Genomic DNA, 24,666 nt, shown 5'->3' with positions numbered 1-24,666 from the left:
GTTAAACCAATCCCAAATAGTTCCCCCAGTAAACAGCTGAATGCAGTGTGTCTCTTCTCAGTGCTTGTCACTGTAGTGCACTGTCACTTCAGGTATTGCACATGGATACCATTACTTTTTATTTTTATTATCTTGCCTCGGAAATGTTCATGTATGTACCAATACAAGAGCCTTCTCCACATGCTGAGCACTCATCCCTAAAAGAGAAACAGACACTTGTTCTTAACTGAAAGTAGTTCTTTCTGAAATAGGAGGCTTCTTGACTAATTTTATGTACTGCTTGTACTCATGGGTGGGAGCTCTGTTAACCTTCCATGAAAGTGCTTTTTTCCTTCACAAGCTTTTAGTTCCTGAGTACCTTCATCATGGACTTCATAAGTTTCAAGGTAGATACTTCATATGGAGAAAATTTTTTTTTAATTTGCTTTGGTTTTTTTCTTTCATCTTTGGTCACAGCTCTTGTTTTTGCTGCGTGGGTGACAAGGGCATCTCTAACCTGCTCAGCTTTCATTGGATTCAAGTCTTGGCAGAGATTATTCTCATTTCCAGGAATGCTCGTTGAAGGGAGCTGTGTTTTTTGTACATAGACAGCTCCTGATATTCATCTGTTTTAGTTCAGAAGGCATGTTCATCTTCAAAAACCGGAAAATCTGCCACTCTCATCAGGTCATCTGTGCTTCAGGAACAAAAGTTCATACTTTCTTGTCAGCAGTGATAACCACAGAAAAACAGAGCTAGTCTCTTTGGGCCACAAATTAATCTAGCCAGTAAAAATTACAGGAAGTGTATATAATGTTTTGGGTTGTTTCCCACTATTTTTTCTCTTGAACTATTTATTGTAATGAAAATTGTAAAGGATTCCCTTGATTTGGCTCAAGGCCACCTAACACTTCCTATGAATGCTTCCTGCTTTTGCCTTCTTACCATCCCAGGACAGATTTGCAACCGGTCCTGCACTCTCCTTTGCTGTCTCTAAGTTGCTGACTAGAACTCTAATTATGGTCCAAAGGTTGAGTTGGAGGTGGATTTTTATTTTTTTTTTAATTTCTTTCTAGGGGACAGTACAAGGTGTGTTTTTTTAAACTGAATCTTCTAGGAAGAAAGAGCATGGTACTTAGTCAAAGAGCCTTTTTTCTTTTTCTCACCTCAGACCTGATACCTTTTGCTGAGGCACCCTTGCAGAGGTACTCCATCTCTGTGCCTGAAACTAACCTTCCGTGACCTAAAATTCAACTGTCTTTGGAAGGCTTGTTCATGAAAAGTTAACTCTCAATGGATTTTGATCACTTTCCCATGAAGGTTTGATCTTGGCAGATTCCTTTATTCCTACCTGAAGATCAGCAGACTGTAATGAGGCTGACTCACCTTGCATACTTAGGATAGTATATTTTTGGGGTTATAAGTATTCCTAGGACAAGGTCAGCACCATCTGTGGAGGCACCCTCTCCCTTCTAATGTTTGAGTCTGGAAAAAATGCAACAAGTTTAGTTTTTAGTCCAAGGACTTGCTGGAAAGTGAAATGCCTGTTACAAATTCTTGCTATACAACTCTTGGGAGCCTCTGTCAGACTACAGATCCTCCAAATCCTTACACAGTTGTGGCTTTTGTTGTAGTGAGGTGATAAACTGCTTGCCTTTCTGGGTGCTGCTGAATCCAAATTTCTTAAGAGTGTGTATATAGATGTACTGTGTGTAAATATATACTGGGGGTGGATAGTAATTAATAGTAAGTGAGGGAAATCTCCTTTGAAGGGGAACTTAATATAGGCTGAGAATACTGAGGTGTAAAAACTTTACATTTTAAATCATTAAGCCAGATTCTTCATAGTCTGTGAAACACTGGTGCTGTGAATAGAATATCATATTAGTATCAAGGAGATTCTAGTTCTTTCCATGTTGTCCAGTTATCTATTGGATAACATAGGTGAAGTGTCTTACCCCATGTGTCCTATTTTTTAGGCATAAAGCAAAAATTATTTGAATTTTAGGTTCTGTGAGGGAACAATACTCTATAAAAGTGCTAATTACCTTTCAGATAAAAATGAAAGAACAGTTTCATTCAGTGGATATCAGAAAGCATAATGCTTCAAAAATCTCACTTTGATAGGTTGTATTTAAAACAGATTATTTTTGAATATTTCACTCTGCTTCACAGTTGAAATGCCAGAAACCTAGTCAGTAACTATTGCCCTATATGCTCCTGCTCTGTTTGAACACTTTAAATCAGTGCTTGTTATCTAAGATTGGGGTTTTTTGTTCTGTAATACTTTTTTTCAACTGCACAAGTAGACTTTAAGGATTTTAATAGATTCCTAAATTTGAGGTCAGGGTCTTTGAAAACTTCACTAGACTCTAAACTTTAGAATTAATTTTTCCTGTGATACCTATGTTTAAATGGCTCTTTTTCTTTTTCAACAGAAAAAAGACGAGACCCACCAAATGGTAAGATTTTTGCATTAAAAACTGCATTTTATTTTTTCCTTCTGCTGTCGTTTACTGTGTATGTATAGCTTTGTTTGAGATTTTTTCAGGATAGTCATGTAGTGACAAAAGCAGTAAACTGGAGGTTACAGTATTCTTTTTGTTTCTGTTCTTTGGTATTTGTTGTGGCTTAGCTGGCATTTGTAAAGAATGTTTCTGGAGAAGCATGTTTTGTTGCCAGTAGGAGAGAGGGCCCTTCAGCTTAAACTGAGAAAACCTTGTAGCATGCACTTGCTGCTTGATCTTCAGAACATGCATGTATAGGATCACAGTACAAAGTTAGTGCATTTGTCTCAATGGCAGGTATAATAATGATGGATTTAATAGAATATAATATTTCAATTTCAGTGTATCTGGCTAACCATGTAACTTAGTCTTTTGGCTTTATGTCATGTGTTCATCAATATTAAACTCCTTTTGAATGAAGAATTATTTGAATCTCCTTGCCTCTCAGGAACGCCTCACTAGCATGAAGATACAGGTTCCTCAGGATATCCTCTTAGTAACTTGATGGAAGTAATCAAACTATGTATCAGTTTGATACAGAACTTTTTTACCATCCATTCTAAAATCATGAAAAAGGTGCATCAATGAATATCAAGTTTGGTGGTTTTGATTTCTGAATTCACATTGAAGTTAAAAAGGGATTTCTCCTGTCAGATTTCTGTGGTGAGCCAGATCATACAGGTCATAGCATGTATCTGTGGGTTTGCTGCTTGAGCAAGGGTAGAGTCAACTGATCTTCTGAAATTTGCTTATGGTTTGAGGTGGTAGCCTTAAAATTTGTTCTGACCAAGTCATTCAAGCATTTCTCTGTAGGTCACCAAAACAAGTAATTCATAACTAAGCCTGAATTATGGGAACTAATGATTCCTTCTACATACCCAGATAAAACTTCCCTCATATGGAATACTTCTCAAAAAATTGTTTTTCCTTTTTTTCCACAAACTTTAAGTTTTGAGGAAATTCAGGCAATCATCAGTTTAGGTCAGGCATTTTTATTATAGATTAAACTTTGACTGGGCTGTTAAATTTTGAAACATTCACAGTAATACCATGTGTGATGGTCTTGCAAGCTTTTCTGAGCTTTCAAAAGCTTTTAAGTGTTCTGGTTACCTAAACAGCACATCCCTGATAGCAGTGTCTGCAGAGCAGATGGGAATTACAGCCTCAGTGATCATGTAGTAACACCTCCCACAAAAAAAAATAGCCTTTGTCTCTGTTATAACACAAACAATTTATTGGTCTAGTTTGCTATCCTTGAATAGAATAAGATTTAAGAAAACTAAGCCTGCAAAAATTTTTGTGCTTAAAATACTCTCCATAACTCATGCTGTAAGACCTTGGGAACAATATTTTTCTGGGAAAAATTCTCTCATACTAAACTTGCAGTCATTATCTCTATGCTGAATTTATCCTGAGTGTTCTGTGGAAGACATAGGGTTTATACTCAGTGTTTTCAGATTTATAATCACTTCAGGTTATATACAGGTTTCAGCATCTGTTTTTTAATAAACTGTTTCCTTGGGACGTCCACATACTTTTCAAAACCTTTCAAAACCACATACTCTTTCAAAAGGTCTAAACCTTTTCTTTTTCTGATTTTATGAAATTTTGTAATGCCTGGCTTCTCTGCTGGTGAGCAGTTGTGTGACCATGTCCTCAACAGTCACAGATAAGACATGGTCAGGGCATGGATTACAGCCTCAGGTTGTTACAGCCTACACAGACTTTGGAATTAAGACTACAGCAGACACATACTATCAGCATGTAACTGGATGAAAAAAACTATATCTGTTGTAATAACAGGTGCTTTTTATTTTACTGTCTATATGCATTTGCTTCTCAGAAATTCTGTTGTGAAGAAAAGATGAAACACCTGCTTTTTTGTCCTGGTGTTTTTTGTGCTAATGCATTACTAGCTCTAAAACTGAAAAATGAGAACAGTCACATTTCTGTACTCACATGACCCATGGTTGAAATACTGTGAGGAATTTTGTTTTACTGGGGCTTGTTAGTCTGGATTTTCTGCATACATTGAAGCTGCATGGAAAAAGCACTTGGCCTTTTGTATAATGTTTTCAGTGATAGGGATTTAAGGGTTTTGGGTTTGTTTTTTTTTTTTTTTTTGTAAAATTGGAGGATTAAACTCAAATTGGCATTAACAGTTATGTAAAATGTATTAGTCTGTAATTTCCTGGGATTTGTGTTCTACTCATTTGTAATTGCTAGGTCTCTTTATGCAAATAAAGAAGAGTTATTGTGATTGAACTGACCTCGTAGTGAAGTACTGGATGAAATGAGGATTTGTCAGAGTATTAGTTTTTGAGAGAATCTTGAGGAACCATGTGGCAGAATTTTGTTTCAGCTGTTAACTAGAACAGTTTGAACAGTTTGCATTTCTGTAGAGCTGTCTGTAGTCTGAGACAGATACCTAGAGAGACTCTAAATAAAATACAGACTAGAATTAACATTTCAAAATGTTCTGTACAACGTTTTCTGGAGCCCCTTCTGAAGATGTCACAGATTTTGATAACAGTGGATGCTTAAGGCCACTGTACTGTCAGGTACTTCCTAATGATGAGCTCTATATGCCTCTCTCATCTTCATTTATTGAGCTGTCTGCACCTGCTGGGGAAGGTGCATGTGTAATGATGGGAAAAATTTTACTGGATATAAATATGGCAGTTCTAGAAGAGTACAATTCTTTCCAAGGTTCTTTTATCCCTCGTGGACATCAAAGGTCTAAACCAGATGGTAAGAAAAATTTTCATCTTTAATTTTACTGTGACCTCTTGTATGAACATTATTGTCAAGGAATCAGGCTATCAGTCCTTGATTTTAGCTCAGCTGAATTAAACTTCTGTTTGCAAATTGCTGCTGCTTTACAGGCAACTGACCATGTTTGCTTAGTTCAGAGTTTTTTGTACAGAAAGATGCACTTCAAAGACTGTTAGAAATTGGGAGAAGAATATCATCAACTTACTAGCATTATAGAGATACCTGTTTCTTTTTTGAATGTCGGTACAGCTATTGAAACTGTAAATACCAATGTAATAGGTAAAAATGGACAGAATATAACAAAAAAGGCAATAGATTATTAAAGTGAATATTAACTCCTAGTGTTTGGTACCAAGGAAATTAAGACTGTGATTTGCAATTAATTCTGAAGATTTTATTGAACTTATTGTTACATTTAGAGTTGATAATATTTGATGATAAGTCAATTCAGGGCTACTTTTAAGTGAAACTCTTAACAATGCAAATTGTTTTGTGTAGTCTTACATGATCAGTTTATGTTTAGGTATTCTCAAAGGACAGTTGTCTAGATCAAAACATTTCTAGATAAAAGCATTTCTGCTTAGCAGAAAACATTCTACAATTTTTTTCATGCAGTTTCAGCACAGTTTTTAATCTTGCCCTTTAAGACTCCTATAGGAGTGTTGGAGTTGTCATATGTTTTAGATGAGTTTTGTCTCGCCCAGTGTCATGTTTTTGTTTTTTGTCCTGGCCAGTACTAGGTGCCTCCCCCGGAGGTGTTTAAATGCAAGTGTCAGCTATGTTACCTGTTGTGTTGTCTGCTTGTCCTTTCTGATTTTTATATTGCACTGTGAACATAAGTCTTGTTGGTTCTTTCTGAATGCAGTTATGAAAAAATAGTGTCAAAACAAGATTCAAATTTATCAAAGTCTAATTATACTTTTTTTATCATCTGCCCAGTAAGACTATGTCTTTAGTTAATTTGTTAGCTACAAATTAACTGGGTCCTGACTCACAGGGAAGTAGAGAATGTTTTCAAACTATTTCTGGCCAAACTGGTTTTAAATGGCCTGCTTAATCTCATTCTTCCAAAACTGAAATTACTTACCCTTTTTGTAGGTTTCTATAAAAATACACCGGTGTATATATGTATGTATATGATAAATGCATAAGTTGCCTCTTAGCATTTAAGTACTGCTACCATGTGCTTATGTCTGGAATTATCTTCTGTCAAAGCTAAAAAACCTGAGTGGAACATGTACTAGGTATGTTAGTTTGCTAGCATTATGCAAGTAACATAATATTAAGATGCTTAAATTAGCAGGAGTATAATTCAGATGCATTTTAAATAACTAGAATAATAATTCAGAATTATTTAGAATTAAAAGCAAAGTTTGAGAATGTATGTGAAACACAAAGATTACAAACTGTATTTCTAGTGCTCTTTTTACTGTCTCTGCAAGCTGTTTCTTATCTGGGACTTCACTGTTTTGAAAACCAGTCAAAATGTGAGACATAAGAAATCCTGAATAGTTCCACAGATATTGTCCTGTATTTAAAGACAGTAGCGTGTTCAGAGCAGCCCTTTGAAGCCATTGTGATGTTCAGGTTGTGTGTGTGTGTGATGGCAGAAAGCATTCCCACTTGGGGTTTATTAAGGGAAGGTTCTATCTCCTGAAGGATCAGTTTAGTATGCTGCCCCGGTAATGGCCTGCTGGCTCTTCGGGTCTAACTGTTCATGAGAGTTACATCTTTGATCTTATCTAGGATTGTAGCTATGTTGTATCTTAATGTGTCTCATCATTCCAGGTGTTCTGTGCATGTTGCAAAAAACAAGTTGTAGTTCAGAAAATATTCCTGTTGTTCTGCTCTAGCAACATTTGGTTTTTTTAAATCAAATATCTTAGTTTATGCATCTGACATCCAGAACCCATCTGGATGCATGTGGAGCTACAGCTAAAGTACAAGTATTCTACAGGTCAAAAAAAAAAACTCCCAAAGTTTGTGGATTGAACGTGGCATTGGTGAAACACAGTAGTAAAAATACTGTACTTTACTTTCACAGGCCCCAGTCTACCAATGGCAACTGTTGATATCAAAAACCCAGAAATTACAACTAACAGATTTTATACTCCACAAGTCAACAATATTTCATATACCAAAGAAAAGAAGAAAGGAAAAACTAAAAAGAGAAGATTGACAAAGGCAGATATTGGAACTCCATCTAATTTCCAGTAAGTATGTTCTTGAGATTGAGTTTGGTTTTGGATGGGTGGGAGTTTTGTTGCTTGGAGTGGTGGGAAGGGATGTTGGCATTTTGCTTTTCTGATTTTCTTTTTTTTGTGTCAGTTACATTTGAAAATGGCCAACTCTTGAACCTGTGTAACCTGAACTAAGTAAATGCTAGCTGGAATGCTATGGGGTTTAAAAGAAGGTTAGCTTATACACAGATGAGGATTTTCCTGCAGCTGTGAACGACTGAAAGTAACTTGCTATCGAAAATCAGCCTAGAAAAGACTTCAGCTGCATAGAGGTGCCTTATTGAGGTTGTCAGCTCAGTGAACACTCATTCAACCTCAGTGGTCAACTCTTTGACACTGTGGTTCCTACACCTGCACATACTTAGCTGTGCATTGTCATGTGAAATACACATTTGTGTCCTGAGTTGTCATAACTGCAGAAATTACTTACCATGATTTCATCGTTGGCTTTCTGTTTACAGGCTTTCTGTTGTGTAGGCTAGGACCTGTACCTTGTGATCAAAGTACAGCATGCATCCTTCAGAAATTTTTCCTATTGTCATTTCTTATGTATCTTTAATCTTTTAGAGCAGTTACGATGTACCACTTTGAGCTCCCCTTTCATGAAACTTGGTTTTGGTCACTTTACTCAATTAACTGTTGCTTTCCTGAGCATTAATTGTTGGAATAATCTTCTGTCTTTTAAAATAAATGTACTTTATTTGCTGAAGCAGCAGGAACTTAGAGCTTGAGTTAGTTACAAGACAGATCAGTTTCTGTGAAGCATGAGAAAAGCACTGTGAAGTTTACATGCCAAGTGAATGTCTTATTCTTTTGAAGTGGTATGTTGCATCATTAAACTGATGTGTTTTCCCAAAATATAATTCTATTAAAGTAATGTTGGCATTACTAGTTACAGTAATATTACTGCACAGTGTTTTGGAAAAATGCTCTGTAGAATGGGATAGCAGATGGAATATAAAAGAAGTGGGTTAAAACACTTCCCTAAACAAATTTTGCTTAGAAAATTCAGGCACCAACCTCGTTCTTACTGATCTGAGTATCAGTGAAGTGCTGCATCTGTTAGTGTCACTTGAATGGGAAAATACAGAAAAGAAGAGTGAGGGAAACAAAACTGAAGAGTGCTTGGTAGCTGGTCATTGTTGTGACTGTAGTGATGTAGACTTGAGCATATGTGGACAAAATTTGCATTACCCTGTCAGACCTCTGTTAGGAATTTGTGGAAGGGGTTGTGCAGCAGCATAGATAGAAAATTACTTCAAGACTTTTGTTTATGAAGCCTATCAGACTGTGACTTAGAGAAGCTGAGAGTAAGGTGATAAAATACTTAATGACATTCAAACAAAAGATATGTTCCAGTATCATATAATGTAAACTTAAATTGTAAATGGTGACCCTTTACAAAAGAAGTCTGTTGAAAGTCCTTTTGGCTTGAGGTCTGCTTAAGTCTCCTGTAGACTGCAACAGATATGTGTCATCTTAGTATGTAAGATACTTTAACTGCTGATTTTGTACAAACATACGGAAACTGGCATTTGGTATTGTTAGGGAAATAAGCCAGTAGGATAACTTGTGTCACATGTGCGATGATACCTGTGAAGACTAACATGGTCACTGTTTATGCCAGATCAAAGTTGCAATCAGTAGATAAAATTTTTGAATGTCTTCTGTTAGGCAGATACGGAGTTTCAGCATTTTGAGAAAAAAAACAACAGTCTGTACTCATAATGAATGGAACTTATTACTGTATACATTCTTCTAAGTAGCATAAGACTTGGAGTTATCTGATAATATGTATTTGTATTGAAAAGATCTGAAAAACGTGTGTTATAGTCAGTGTGTACAAGTAATTTATCATACTTGAAAGGGTGAAAAATGAACAAAAAATAATGCTAAAACTATGACATATAAAACTTCAGTGTCAGTTCAGTGCACTAAATTGAGTTACATGCTCACAACCTCTTAAAAGAGCATCCCAAGTCACACAGATGTGCACAAATGAATGGGTAAGATCATATTAGTGGTAAACCAATGTCAATTTACATATGCCAGGTTAATACATTGTGATCAGCTGTGAGAATTTCCTGGTAGGAAATGCATTCCTAATTAATGTGAAGCAAGCTGTATCATAGCATTCAGAATTCTGTAAACAAATCATCCTGTGTTTTGGTAGTTACTTAAAGGCATTTAAATAATTAGGCAAAATAGGTTTTTCTGTTTTATGGCATAATTTCACTCTAAACCAAGCCTTTTTCTTTTCTTGCTTCTTAAAATGTATAGTTTACTAGTCATAGTTATACCAAAACCAAAACTTGATCATTGTACTTCAGTATCTTAATGAAGAAAACTTGTGCTGCTGATAAAAACAGCAAGAATACAAGGTCTTTTGTGCAAGGCGCTGTTTAACAGCAGCCAAACAGCCTTAGTAATTTATCAAGTGTAGCCTAGACTGCATTGGCTACTAACAGCTGACCTGGTATTTTTTATAACTCTGAGCTGAACTTTCTGAGAACTGTATCTTCCTTCTAGAAGTGTGTGAAAAGAATCACTAAACATGGATTCCTGGTAACATTGTGGTTCTCTTTTCCATATCCAATAGCAGTATTGTTAGGTAGCTTGGAGGGGCACAAAACTCCTCTGTGTTCTAACTGGTTATAGCATTACATAAAATAATACTTCAGTAGCCACATGAAATGGCTGCTAGAAGCTTAGGAAGATGGCAGTTGAAAACAGCCCTGCCTTATCTTAGAAAGATGTGAATGAGAAAGGAGTGATACACACCGTGGTGACAGGGAGGATGAGGCTTTCCAGCTGCCTGGCACTGAAAAATTTGGCAATAGCTCAAGGTCCAGTTGCTGTGTAAAGGCAAAACTACTCCTTGATCTCTGAGCAGCATCATTATCCCTATGCGCCACAGGGTGGCATGAAGCCTTCATGTTTTGCCACAGATTGTAACCTAAGAAGAAAAATTCTCCATTTTGTCTTCTGGACACGAGACAAAAAGTGAAAATAAAGACATTTTACTATTCCATTCTCAAGCGCGGGTACTGAGGAATAAGAATTATGTAGAAGCTGGTATCTCTGGTTATCTTGGTGTCCTCTTATTTTAATTAACATGATCCTTTTATGCTGATTAAATGGACTTTTCTCCTTTTTTTAGACACATTGGACATGTTGGTTGGGATCCAAACACAGGTTTTGATGTAAGTAATTTAATAAGTTGCTGAAGACAATGATTTAAACTTTAGAAACTTTTTGCACTGAAGATTTGCATTAAAGAACAAGTTAACTGTACATTAAATAGTTACAAATTGGGATTTGTGATGTGATGTAAGCAGAGGGATGTTGGAATAGAATGGAATAGGCCAGGGGGACTGAGAGGGGAAAGATTCAAAACCTTCAGTTTTTCATGCAGGGTACTTACTTCTCCTAAAGTAGTACTTTCTGACTTGAAAAGTCAACTCAGAGACCTATACATCACTTTGCTGTTCCTTTTAACTATATGGTTTGTTGGTATTTTTTTCCCCTAATATAAATGATAGTTTTAAAATATCTCCACATTCCAAGCTACTTAAAACCAATGTATCTCACTTGCAGGTGAACAACTTAGACCCAGAACTGAAAAATCTCTTTGATCTGTGTGGAATTTCAGAGGCTCAACTAAAAGACAAAGAAACTTCAAAGGTCATATATGATTTCATTGAGAAAACAGGAGGTGTGGAAGCTGTTAAAAATGAGCTGCGCAGACAAGGTGGGATTCTTTTCACTTCCATGTAAAAATTAAAATTAAAAATTAACGGTATTTTTTGCCTTTAGGGTTAGAGTAGAAACTGTTGATGGTGAGCAGTTTTTGATTCTCTTCTCTGGGCTTCATGTCACTGCAGTTGCACTGGATCATGTTTCCATACACTGTACACTATGTAAAAACGTTCAGGCATGACCCATGAGAGTACTTGTCCCTGAGGAATAAGGATATTGATGCCAATTAAGTAATTTCCAGTAGCACTTAGTCTGCATGCAAAGTTCCACAGTATGTTTGATACAGCTTTTTCAGACTGTGTACGCTAAATATTTATTTATAATCTCAATCTTATAAATAAATGAAAGTGTTGGAAGACATAATGCTGTTGTCAGCTGTATTGATAGTAGATGGCTGGCAGATATGTGTGCTGCCTGTTTACCCTGGCAGAACTCTGTAGAGAGCCTTGAAACAGCGACAGACCTGCAATTTTTATATTTTTTGAAGTTAATTTTTTTCTAATTTGAAATAAAAAATACTAGTTTTGAGCATGCTTATGCTGGAAAAAAAATATCAAATAAGCTGCTGCCTGCCTAACCTTTAAATGTGACCTCAGCTCTGATGCATTATCTAGTGGAAGATAGCAAGTCAGTTTCAAATTACACTGCCAGTGTCAAACTTTCAAAAATTTGCTTAGAGCTCTTCTCAAGAGAAAAATTATCTAAGGTGAAATTATAACAGTTTGAAAACCGTGAATAAGTTGTTCAGTGACTGAAGAGATACAGAATCAGGGTACAGTGACTTGTTACATTTATTTCTTAGGTCCGCCTCGGTGCAGCGGTATGTACTTGTGCTGGCATATGCTTCAAAGTATCCATGCTGTTGTGTGATTTCTTTCGTAGATGATACCTTAATCTGCACCTGTTTGAATGCAATATTAAAAATTATGTTTGAACTTCTTAGTTAAATTGCAAACAAAACTCCCAATTATGAATTTTTTTCTCAGTAAGAAATCTGTCACCTTCTCTATAGAATAAACTCAGTTTAAATGTTTACAAGGGTGTTGATCCAATATTGCTAACTTTAAAACTACATTGAGAAGACTTGCCTTGTAGTCTTATGACTAGCTTAAAATATTTTTAAAATGCCTATTTTTCTATATTTTTCTATGTTGTATGTGTTAACTTCACATTATGACCATTTGCATGTATGCAATTAAAAGAAAAACTGCCTCATCTATAATATGCATGATGATAATGTACCTCTGTGCTTTTTTATAGAGGTAGATAAAATATTCCAGTATTTCAGTGGGTTTATCCACTACTCTGTTATTAGATGTATGGGCTTGACTGCTGTTTGAAGTGCTTTTCCTCAACTGAAAAACATTTTTCTGTGTTTATTGCAAGAATTTCTGTGCTTACATATTCACCCTGCTAGCATGCTGACTAGAGGGTTGCAGAAAAGCCATTCAGCTGAGATGGAAATTATTTTCCTGTTTTCCCTGCCCTTTCCCTAGTTTTAGTACTGGTGGTTATTTTTTTGGTGACAGTACCATCTATAGATAATTATACAAATTTTATTGTTAATATCAGTGTACATATTAGTGTGCATTTATAAAAAAAACTAAATTTATTTTCTTGCTTTGCTTGTACCATCTGTTTGAGGGGGAAGGGAGAGAGAGGGTAAGTTAATAGTGCTCTCCCCTTGCTGCTCCTTCCTCAATTCACTACAGCTGAGTGCAGACAGGCAGAATACTGTTCCCACATATTGGATGTGGCATATCTCTCTAGTTATAATGCGAATACACTATTTCCCCCCAGGAAAACCTAAACCTTGTGTTAGAAATCTAGGGAGAGTACAGACCCTGGAGCCCCGACCGCGTTTTTGTCAGCGTTGCAAAAACCCGTCTGCAGCGCTTGGCGGGCTGTGGCCCTTGGTAACACCGCCCTCCAGGGGCCCTAAGCGGAACTACAACCGTGCCAGCCAAAAATGGCGCTTTTAAAATCAAGAATGTTAGCAGTATGTCTCTTGGAAAATACATGGCATTTCAGATCCAGTTCTCTCTGTGTTGTTCTTGTGAAGGGGTAGAAAAAAACCTCAGCAACTCGTGGAACTTAAGAACAAAATACATGCTTTTAAGAGTTGTATCTTTTTCTAAAGGTAAGCAGGGAAGAGGCATTCAGGTATTAGTGACTCCTGCTTCCTCAAAATCTTATTTTTATGCATGTTCCCTATTCTATGCAGTGCAGCCAGACTGCTTTCTTTGCCAGTAACGTGAAGGGAATAATAGAACAGGTAGAGAAGTATCTTCTTGAGTGTAATACCACTTTTGTTATAAAGGCATGTGAAATCAAACATTAATTTTATAATCCAGGTGACATTATACAATGGCACCTGGATTATTAAGTAGTTATGTGTAGCAACCACACAACCTAAAGTACCATGAGCCATTAGATGTTTAATGGAAGAGGAAATGAAACAGTGCTACTTGAAATGCCATTAGCAGAGCAAGTACATTTCAAGGCCACTTCACAGAGAAATGATCCTGTGTGTAGCCCTGAAGTTGTTTCCTTTTGACAGCCCCTGCCATAAAGATACTGTTGGAAGTAATTTTCAATAAAAGACACTAAGAGTCAGTTTATGCTGCATTATAATGCATTAGTGATGGGGGGAGGGGGTTGTTACTAGAAAATACTACTTTAAAAAATGCTTGATTCTGTAATTACTTAAAATAAAAGATAGATTAGAAAGTGGAAATTCTGTATTTCACTTTAAGTGTATTTCTGAAAAGTTTTTTTCTTTTGTTGTGCCCTAGCTCAACAAAATTTTACAGGATTCTTATGAACTTTAATCAGTCATGCTGTCTTGTATCTGCTTCCTGCAGTGATTGACTCTTTTACAAAATACACACCTGACATAGGCTGTGTTTCGCTTGGTTTGCCCTATAAGCACAGCTTATATTCAGCTGTATCCATTTTAATCCAGAATTGGTAAAATTTGCACAGGCACAGAGATCCTTGCAAAAGGCAAGGCACAGCCTGTGTTCTTTTTCTGCTGGTCTCTGAAAAACTTTCAGGTGTTGAGTAGCAGGTAATTCAGAGTTGTTTTGTTTCATTTCAGCTCCACCTCCGCCACCACCGTGCAGAGGAGGACCCCCTCCACCTCCACCCCCCCCTCCCCATAGCTCGGGCCCTCCTCCTCCCCCTGCTAGGGGCCGAGGGGCGCCGCCTCCCCCTCCTTCAAGGGCTCCCACGGCAGCGCCTCCGCCCCCGCCTCCATCCCGGCCTGGTGCGGCGGTGCCGCCGCCGCCGCCCAACCGCATGTATCCTCCGCCGCCGCCCCTGCATTCCTCGGCCGCACCGCCCGGCCCGCCTCCGCCCCCGCCGCCACCGGCCAGTGGCTCCACTGCTCCTCCGCCCCCTCCACCTCCTCCGCCCCCTCCTGGTCCTCCTCCACCGCCAGGCCTTCCTTCAGAGGTTGATCACCAGCTTCCAGTTCCTGCGGGAAACAAAGCTGCCCTCTTGGATCAAATCAGAGAAGGAGCTCAGTTGAAGAAGGTAGAACAGAACAGTCGACCAGTGTCCTGCTCAGGAAGAGATGCACTGCTAGACCAGATACGACAGGGTATACAGTTGAAATCTGTGAGTAAAAGCTGTTTTGCACCCAGGTTCCCTTGGGACATGCAAATGCAGTGTGAACAGTAAAATGTGGCTCTGCTTTGGGGGCTGGATCGTAAGTTTGAGTTTCTGAAGCCATGACTAAACAGTAGTACTAAGAAAATGCAAAGAACACACATTTGCTGTAGATGAGTTTTGGGGCATGAAATTACCCTTTCAAACTCAATTCTCACTTTTGAGTAAAATCCCTAAATCCTACAATGATGATGTCATAGTATCATGACTGTACAGAACTTTTGCAAGGATTGTGAAAAGATTGATGCTTTCCTGACTATTCAGTTAAATAATCTAAACTGCAGGAGATGAGTTTAGGAGTAACAGTAGTAGAAGGCAAACACTAGATCAATTAATTTGGTTTTATTTTCATCTTAAGATGGACCTGTGTTCTGCAAATATTGAGGCTTGTAAGAAGGTGTCTGCTTGTGTTTTGACAAGTGCTGCCCATGAGAGATGCCGTAGCTGTCCCTGCTGCAGAACAGGCTATTACTGTTTCTTACTGATGCCAATGATTATCTTAAATAATCTCTTAAAAACTATTTTGCCTGTTGATACTTATTTTTTGCCACTCCTCTGCACTCAAGGCTTCTGTTGTAAAGTGTAAGGGTGTGTTCATATTTATTTGCCATTAGAGGTAGGCATTATCAAAGTTCATTACTTCAGAAGGGATTATCAACCCAAAGCAAACTCAGTTTACAAACCCAAGCAATGAAAAATATTTTGTGGTCTATTCCAAAGATAAAATAAATAATGGTTATGCAGCCATACAAGTCATGCCTGTACAACCATATTAAGAAGCTTTCTTTTAGATGAGTGTTCATCAAAGCTTAAATATTTAAACTCTGGTATGGCTACAGTTCTGTTATATGGTTAAAAAGTTGACTATTTTTACTAAAGATTTTGCAGTTTGAGCTAAAGGTTCCACAACAAACTGTTCCACACTTTCTCCTGGTGGAAAATAAACTCAATAATCATACAAGGAAGTTTTGTCTCAAAATACAGAGGTTCTGCTTTGCTAATTGCTTCTTTCTATTGTAACCCTTTTTCCTAGGTATCTGATGGTCAGGAAAGTGCACCACCTACACCTGCACCCACCTCAGGGATTGTGGGTGCATTGATGGAAGTTATGCAGAAAAGGAGCAAAGCCATTCATTCTTCAGGTGCGTCTGATGGAATTTTTCTGACCTCACAGTGTCGGGTTTTCAAGAGTTAACACTTCTATTTATTGTAAAATGATGGTGGAGAAAAGCATGGATTCCAGCAAATAGTGCAGGGCAGACTGCCCTTGGCAGTGCCCTGGTGATGAGCTGAATGGTTCCTTCATGCTGCTTTGACTTACTGGGGTTTAGCAACTCGCAGTAATCTTCTACTGAGTTACTAAGCAAGGTTAATATTCTTAGAAAAACATTTCTGTTGTTGTTGCAACTGATTTGTTTTTGTTTACCAGCTGTCTGATGAAATAAGTGGTCAAAATATTGTGGAAGAAAGTTTTTGGTACTTTCTGTTTGTTGACACTAAATCTCTTGCCATCATTCAGCTCCTGTGCTGTCAGTTCTGGTGGGCTTTGGCTGCCACCTCCTGGATAAGCAGTGTTACTTGACCAGGCTTCTGCCAGGACTGAATCAACTTCCCATGCTTAAGTGCTGGGAAAAATAAGGACTGCAAGAGGATTTGCATTTCTGAAATACCAGCTTGTAATAAATGTAGTTGAAATTGCAGTTCAGTAGCTGCAGTGCAGCTGTTTGGGTACATCTATTCTGCTTAGGCTTTGGTACATTTCTGGAGCTTGCCTTGCTATCAGAACTGTATATGCAACCTACAGAGCATCTCACCAAGTGCACTATGGTTTGTTGATATGCTGCCCTATGTGGTAATTGCCAATTTTGGTACTTAACAGAAATTAAATACCTGAAGGGGAGGTAAATGCTCCCCTACAGTTTCTTCCTATGGGAAGGAAATGGTCTTGTCCAACAAATAAGTAGTTTAATTTCATCAGAGTAAATTTTTAAATGATGCATATAAAAAAAGTGGAAGGCTGAATAAAGTCAGCAAGCATTGACTTTGAAATTGATGTTCATTACACAGCTTTGAGTATTCCAGTATCCAGAATGATCTTTAGCTCACCAGACCTTTTTTGGAGGGCTGATTTTTTACCTGCTTGTAAAGTAAACAAATTCCATTATGTAACAAACCTGGGGAAGCAGTTTTTACATTCCAGAAATTAATCTGTTCCTGAAGTTTAACACCCAGTCTGGAACAAGCTGGCAAATTGCACATTCTTTAAGCAACAGTAATAAATAGTAACTGTTAAACAAGAACTTGTGATTCTTGTTCTCTTTGTGAACAAAACGCATTTTTCCTTTGTGGAGAAAAGAGTGAGTAAAGAAACAAATTAGATTTAACTTCCAGCTAGTAACTATCTGAACTGGAGTTCATGTCTAGCAATCTTAAAACAGAGTATTACTAAATGTATTGTCATGACCTTGAAGTGATGGTTCTCTTTTCAGAAAATTGTGATAGAAATCAGTAATACTTTGATCATGTTAATTCTGTGCATGCAAGTGACTTGCTTTTCCTATCTTACAGATGAAGATGAGGATGAAGATGATGAAGAAGACTTTGAGGATGATGACGAATGGGATGATTGATCATATATTATTATATATATATTTTTTAAGGTGAATGATATACTAAACACTGCTTTCTGTCTATGGATTCTGTAAAATTATCATGTAAATGTTCTACCAATTTGCTGTATATTTTTGTTGCCTTTTGCTTTTTTATTAATCTGTGCAATACCTCATTTAATCTGTAAAGGTTTGTCATAATCCTCTACAAAGCTACTCCCTGTTAATGTGTGCAAGTTTACACCTGGATGATAATGTACATGTGAATACTTTCCATTCCATCAATAAGGGAGTTTAAATGTAATATGTGAGACTGACAAAAACCTTAATGTAATTTAGTTATAATGCAAGAAGGAAAACACTATTTTCATACCCTACTTTTTCTGTATCTAAATTTTCTTATTAAAGCCTAGTATAGCACTATGTTCTTTAAGTGATGCAGCTCTTAGTTTATTTAGCCCCTTGATTTCAAATGAAATGCTGTATGAATGTTGAGGCTGATTTATACTATTGCATGGTTTCAAATACATCAAAACATTGCAGGTCAAATCTTAGCAGTATGCTTTACATAACACAAAAGCACTGCAGAAATGCACAGCTAGTTGTGAAAATTACCTTGTCCTAACTATAGTACTGACTGCTATTGAACAGCAGTAGAAATTAAATTCTTCAATGGGGACCTCTATCTGAAGTTAAACAGGGTGGCTCTGTACTGTCATAGTGGTAAATGCAACTTCGATGCAAACAAGTTCAACTTTTGGTTGGTTTTGGTTTGGGGTTTTAGGGAGGGTTTCTGGGGGATTTTTTGGGGGTTGGGTTTTGTTGGTTGGGTTTTTGTTTGGTTTTTTTTCCTTCCCTGCTCTTGCAGAATGAGGATGTCTAAATTACTGAGGGCTGTACTGGAGGCTGGCAATCGCTACAGTTTGATCTATTTTTAAAATCAATTTTTTGTGGTTTTTAGGCTGAAGGGCTGCATTTAAGGCTTGCTTCAATAGCATTTAATTACTTTTTAAAATTTGTAGGACATTGGTGTACTAATAAACACAAGTGGTATTACTTTGCAGTCTTTGCTTCATGGTACACAGCAGATGCTGAAACACCAATCCTACATCCTGTAGGTTGGAAAGTCTCATAAACTCAGAATTATACACTATGGACAGTAAAGTACTGAACTTTATGGCAGTATTTTGTCTTCATGTGTTGGCTTTAAGACCAAGGGTTGTGATGAAGATCAAGAACCTGATTCACAAGAATAGTATTTGAATAAGTGGACAGAACATGGGATTTTCATTTCACAGCTTGCACATTTATATACATTGTACTTTGTAGTGCAGTAAACATTGGCACATCTGCCTATTATGAAGTACTAATCTATGCTAAGTGGGTATTTAATATCTGCAGCATTAATTACTGTACTTACTGTAATTTTCAGGTAGAAAATCTTTTTAAAAACCACATTATCGGACACCGAATGTTCATTAAAGTCAGTTACATTTGAGTGTAGTTAATGCATAGTGTCCTGGGTCTTTCACTGTAGTCAGGGTATCAAACAAAATTTAAGTTATCAGAAAAGTATTGACTGAAACCCAGTGTTGACCTGATCTTGACAGGCTGGACCTGCATGATACGGCTTGGATTTCTAACCCAGTTATAACCTAGTCTTTAGCAAATTAATTTAGTCGTAGGAGGAGAAAAGAAAGTTGCTGAAAAGTAGTGGGAGAGGTAAGTTTGTAGTTAAATTATTCAGAGGATGCTAACTTCCTTCCAAGAGTAATTTAAGCACATAACTTGAGGAAAAAATTGCCAAGTGGTCTCATTTTCTTGCAGTAACTTTCTCATTGGCCTCTGCTGCTGGAAACACTTCCTGCTAGCTTTGCTGCTGTAATGGCTTGAGCTTTGGATCAAGTGCAAGTGCAGCCTCATGTAGCTAATGGCAGTGGAGTTAGCAACTTGTGTATAAGGAAAATATTTGTATGGCTTTCATATAACTTCTGGCACTTCACTCTTTATTGCATATAGGGCATTTTAAAATTAAGCAGATGAGGCCTAGAGGTTTTCCTAACATGCTACTTACTAGATATGTTTAGCTGTTATGTTCCCAGGATTGGAATTTCTGTAATATAGTTAATAATTAAGCATCACAGTTCATTAATCAAATTTCTATTCTGGATTTTGGGAGCTCTGAAGTTGCATTATTGAATAAAACTTTGATTTGTAGATACTGGCCAAAGAAAGTTTTTGGGTTTTCTATTTCTTCATATAAAAAGTACACTCACACCTGTGGTGTCCAGGTTAATATTTCCTTTCCAGTAGTGTTTGTTCATGATAAATTTCAGGCATACAGACTGCGATGGCAGTTAAGTTAGTCATAGCTGCATGCTTCAGCACTGCCACTTTTGCTCCAAGCAGAAGACAGCATTTCATGATACTGGTGCATTGTTGCTAAACATTGTAATGAAGGCCTCTTATATATTCTGGTTAATTGACTGTCCAGATAGCCTTAGCAATTAACAAAATAGCATGAGGCTTTTGTATCTCGACACTCTATGTGCATAGACAATATCAGCTAGCCACTTGTACGTATGAAATTCATAAGAACTTCTCAATCATTCAGTTTTCCATTTATCAAACTGAAATTTTTAGTATGTGAATTTTTGAAATGTACAGTGAATAGGATGTTGCACTGGTGGCAATTCATCATGAAGCATAATAAAATTAATTTGACCCAACTAGCGTAAAACTGTGTGGTTTTTAAGTGCTGATTGCGGCACAGGTTTTAAAATAGATCTGTAGATTGATGACACACTTTAAAAGTGACTTTGGCCACCTGGCCAAGTTCACAAAGCAGTAAATAGCCACTGTCAAATCGCAGAAGTTTCATGTCTCTGGAAAGTTGGATTGTGCTGTTGAGTAAACACAATGAGCAAGAATGTGACACCCCGTCCTCCTGGCAGATCTCACCGCTGCTAAGCAGCCTCCTTGGAAACGGCTACTGCTGCAGGCAAGTGCCATAAACCAGCAACATTTCAAGGTCAAACATCAAACAAACATGGGATCATTAATAAACATTCTAGAAGAAGTTCTAAATAATTAACTCTTGTTAGTGGATGCTCTAGCTGAACCTGGATTATACAGAGGTAAATCTTTGTCCTGCATGTTACAGAGTTTGAGTTCAGGATATTTCAGAAGTTTGCTTCTCTCTGCTAAAGCATCTGAAGAGTCCAGCATTTCAAACTGTTACCTGGTGTACACTTTGTTTTGGTGTTTAGTGCTTATCTGATTTCTCAGCGTTAAGCACGGGGCAAAGTTGGAATTGTTCTTTGGAGGATGAGCTGAGGTATATAATCATTTCCACTTCATAAGCAGAAAGTCAAAATACGATTTTGAAAGGAGCCCTTTTTTTATTTTATAGTGGTTACTTTCCCAAGATTCTTGTGAGGAGGAAAAGGGAGGAAAGATCCTATTGCTTTAAGACTGTTAGCAGTCCACTGAAACAGCCTTTATCTAATCATTAGAGGAATTCTTGGTCTAATTAAAGTTCCTGAAGCTTAAGTACAGTGATAAGCAGCTTTATTTATAGAAAAGTGAAAATGGTTCAGGGAAGCTTAGACGATACTCAGCCTTTGTCTCTCAAAGGACCAGTGTTAGCCTCTAGCAGTGCAGTAAGGACTCCTGTTGCTATGTATTTGTTTCATGCCTGGAATTTTCTTGTGAGTGAGAAGATGGAAAGGACGGGGTAGTAAGAACTAGAAAGTGAGTTGGGAAGGTTTAACACCATGTTTTAACTACCTTGTCAGTGTCTCTAGGCTGACAAGTCTAAGACAGTCTTTGAATGTTTGAGGATGTTTATCCCGTTGTGAAGGAGCCTTTTTGGTTTGTTTTTTTAATTGCCAAATTGTTATGACTTGTGTGTTATATTGTGCTTGAAAAAAAATAAAACACTGGTGGTCGGAAATCACAGGTTTGGAAACAATTCAGATACATGTTGAGGAATAGAATCATTGCCCAAATATAATTAGTGGGATGTTTTTCTGACAAATTTTATTTTATGCTGAATTTTACAGTATTTGCAGGTGTAACCTGCTAAAATGAATTAGAGTAGTAATTTTTCTGTTACTCAAATTTTTCTCTTACATACTTTTAAATAATAACTGCAGGACTTACCCATTTATAAACAGTGAAATTAGGAAGTTTTATATCTTACATTATTGTGGGGTTGGTCTGGATTTTTTTTTTTAATCTATTATTATCAAAAAATATACTTTAAGGCCTTTTTCCTTGTGCTCTGAAGGGTTTTTGGAGTTTCTCTGGAGGGAAATTCTTGAGCCATTACTTCATGTGTGTGCTTTTTCCTCCCTGAAGCTTAATCATCTTGAGTTTGGTTGCTTGTGCAGTATGAATTCTAAATTTATTACTTAAGGACTAGATGAGGAAGTGCAAGTTTTGCTTGACAAACAACCATTACCAGCTGGTTTTTTTTGCTTAAAAAACAGCTATTATCAGCTACTATATTTTTGTATGTACCACTTTGGGAACACAATGAAATCTGATGTTTAAAGCTTAAGAAATAGGATAATGGTTGTATCATATAATATATCAGACACAAAGTATTTGCTTAAATGACATTGGCAGGAACAGAGATTTGGGAATTGGCTCTTCTGGATGTTGATGCCAAAAACCAGGGAGCTGCTAGAGCATGGATTTGGAGCACTTTGTTGGTAGATGGGTCATTCCCAGATGCTTGGGATTCAAGGAGCATGGACTGACAAACTGTCTAGAAGCTTGCACATTTTCTATTCTCTTTCTTTTTTGGCTAATACTACAGAGTAATAGTCCTTTGGACCAAAGCAGTGCTTATTTAATAATCAAGAGAAGTAATCCTCAGAATATAGTCACTCAGAATTACAGCTCTCCAACTGTCAGCAGAGAATCTGGCTTTATTTTTAAATTCAAAATGAAATGGAAAAAGCAGACTACACCGAATAAACATAAAATGTGTTTTTATGGTTCATCTTCTGTGTATGAATGAGAAAGGCCCATGGTTAAAGCAGAAATCTGCTAGTTAGTAGTCTTTTAAATCTGTAGTAGCTACTAGTATTTAATCCCTAGAGAATATGTTACTGAAACACACCTGCTGTGTCAGGTAAGAAGTGGATAGGAGTTTTTGGAGAGCAAACCTCTGCTCTCATTTGTGTTCACAGTGCTCAGGCCTGCAGTGGTTAGAAGAAAAACAGTATGAAATAATTTTGTAATGTTAAAGGATCTCTTTTGTACGGTAGTATCTTCTACGCTTGCCTTACAGGAGCTGTGATACTCTTCTGACTCTTACTGCACTCATGTCCTGGATAACTCAGATGTTTTCACATCTCAGCCCTTACTACTTGACCATTCTTGTCTTTACTAACAATGCCCCTAAACCTCCTAGAATACAGTTAGCACAAATAACTTCAGCAGCTTTCAGCACACAGCTGTTGTTCAGCACATTTTAAGGAAACAGAAGTGGTCCTGATGTGGATTCCTCTTTAGAAAATAATATCTTACTCATGTATCAAGGTGAGAACAACAGAGATCCTAAATGACCAGTTGGGAAAATGCCATGCTGGTTTGCTCTCAAGAGCACTGTGAGAGGTGGGTGGCTGATTAAAGGATAGATGTAATTCAAGAAGCATTCTTCCAGGAATCAACCCAACATAGGTCACTGCTGACATAGAAAACAAAAAAACACTGCAGTCTTTCTTTGGTAGTGGGCACATTGCCTGGTTCATTGTGTGTGCTCACTGCTGGCTGTGAACCTCAGGAAACCATGCACACCTTGGGCAGCAACCACCCAGGCTGATCATCATCATCCTGACATTTTATACATAGGATCCTCAGTCAAGCTGCCTGTGCTGTCTAGAGATGATACCTGGATTGGGAGTGAGCTCAGAGCAGAGCCCTTGTACTTTGTGCCCTGCATGACAGGTTTTACCTGAGTTACCTTCAGCCATGCTGCAGTGGGGGGGATTTGGTGGGACCTGTGTATTCTGCCAAGCAGAAGTGAATTGTCGCAGTGTTACTTGTAGACACAAGGTATCTTTATTCTCTGAAAGGCTGTAATTTCAGCCTCCTGACTGAAATCAAATGCTGTGGTAGATCAAGTTGTTAGTTCCATCCCTTGTGTGTTCAGTCATAAGAGCCTTTCTGTTGGTCCTAAAATCCTCCAGAAGAGTGATGCAATATGAAATCATTACAGTATGAAATTATTACAGATCTTTGTAGTTGTTCCTGACTTTCCACAAAAACTAGGTTATATGCTTCCCTCTGTACTTCCCCAAGCCATTTTCAGCACTAAGCCTCTTAGCCTTTGGCCCATTCTTCAAATACTCCTTCTCTGCCTAGATAGAACTAGTGCCTTCTGAAAGACACAGAAAAGTCAAGCTATCTGTACATTTGCTGTCTTGTCCATTCTTTGCCATAAAACAAATTCAGGTTGTTAGCAGGAGGACAGAGCCCTGAATGAAACTGCTGCTGTGTGTGACAGAAGCATCTTGTCTAACCTCAAGCAGGCTCTCTGTTGGTGCTCTTTGGAAGGTGACTTCAAAGAGTCTCCAGGCCATCAGGGCAGATTGTCTGCACGGGGTATGTCCGTGGTGTGCACAGAAAATAGAACAGCATGGGGGTCATGTCCCATGCACCAGGCCCATGGCCCAGCCTTCAGGAGGGGAAGCTGTGCTCCCTCAGAAATATGTGATGTGTAACTGAGCAATCAGGGATGCAGTGCAAAGTGGAATCCTGCATTTGTCCAACTCAGTCACTCTTCTGACCCTTGCTCATCTCCACCCCCTGTAACCAGTGTGTAGACACTGAGCAGGTGCCATCTTGCACTTCAGGCACTTAGATGCAGGTGTTTTAACTGAAACCAAATCTGTTTTGCCCTGTGCCTCAGTTGCTCATTTGTCTAATGGTGCTAATAGCATAATGCATATAAATACATCTAGTCCAGACACATACTGCAGTCCAGACATGTGACACTAAAAATATTTTTAAATGTGGTTTCCCTTGTTCAAATTTAGTTATCTCAGTTCTCAGAACAAGAACATTAGGTAAGACTTCCTCATTTCTACAAGGTCTAGTTTTCAGAATCAG

At 37.7% G+C, this 24,666-nt stretch overlaps 1 protein-coding gene across 1 annotated transcript in view; it reads left to right on the top strand.

Annotated features, from left to right (window-relative positions):
- WASL (WASP like actin nucleation promoting factor) overlaps positions 1–20,270 on the top strand; it is a 50,281-nt gene extending 30,011 nt beyond the window's left edge. The window contains exons 5-11 of the mRNA XM_063155378.1: positions 2,418–2,441; positions 7,306–7,474; positions 10,662–10,704; positions 11,099–11,252; positions 14,361–14,881; positions 15,966–16,074; positions 17,501–20,270. Of these exons, the coding sequence (XP_063011448.1) occupies positions 2,418–2,441; positions 7,306–7,474; positions 10,662–10,704; positions 11,099–11,252; positions 14,361–14,881; positions 15,966–16,074; positions 17,501–17,562 (1,082 nt within the window). The 3' untranslated portion in view covers positions 17,563–20,270. The remainder of the gene's footprint in view (positions 1–2,417; positions 2,442–7,305; positions 7,475–10,661; positions 10,705–11,098; positions 11,253–14,360; positions 14,882–15,965; positions 16,075–17,500) is intronic.
- The last annotated feature ends 4,396 nt before the right edge of the window (positions 20,271–24,666 follow it).

This window comes from Melospiza melodia, chromosome 4, assembly GCF_035770615.1.
Source record: "Melospiza melodia melodia isolate bMelMel2 chromosome 4, bMelMel2.pri, whole genome shotgun sequence".
NCBI lineage: Eukaryota > Metazoa > Chordata > Aves > Passeriformes > Passerellidae > Melospiza > Melospiza melodia.
Note: the sequence above shows the minus strand (reverse complement) of the source record. Positions and strands in the feature narration are given on the sequence as shown.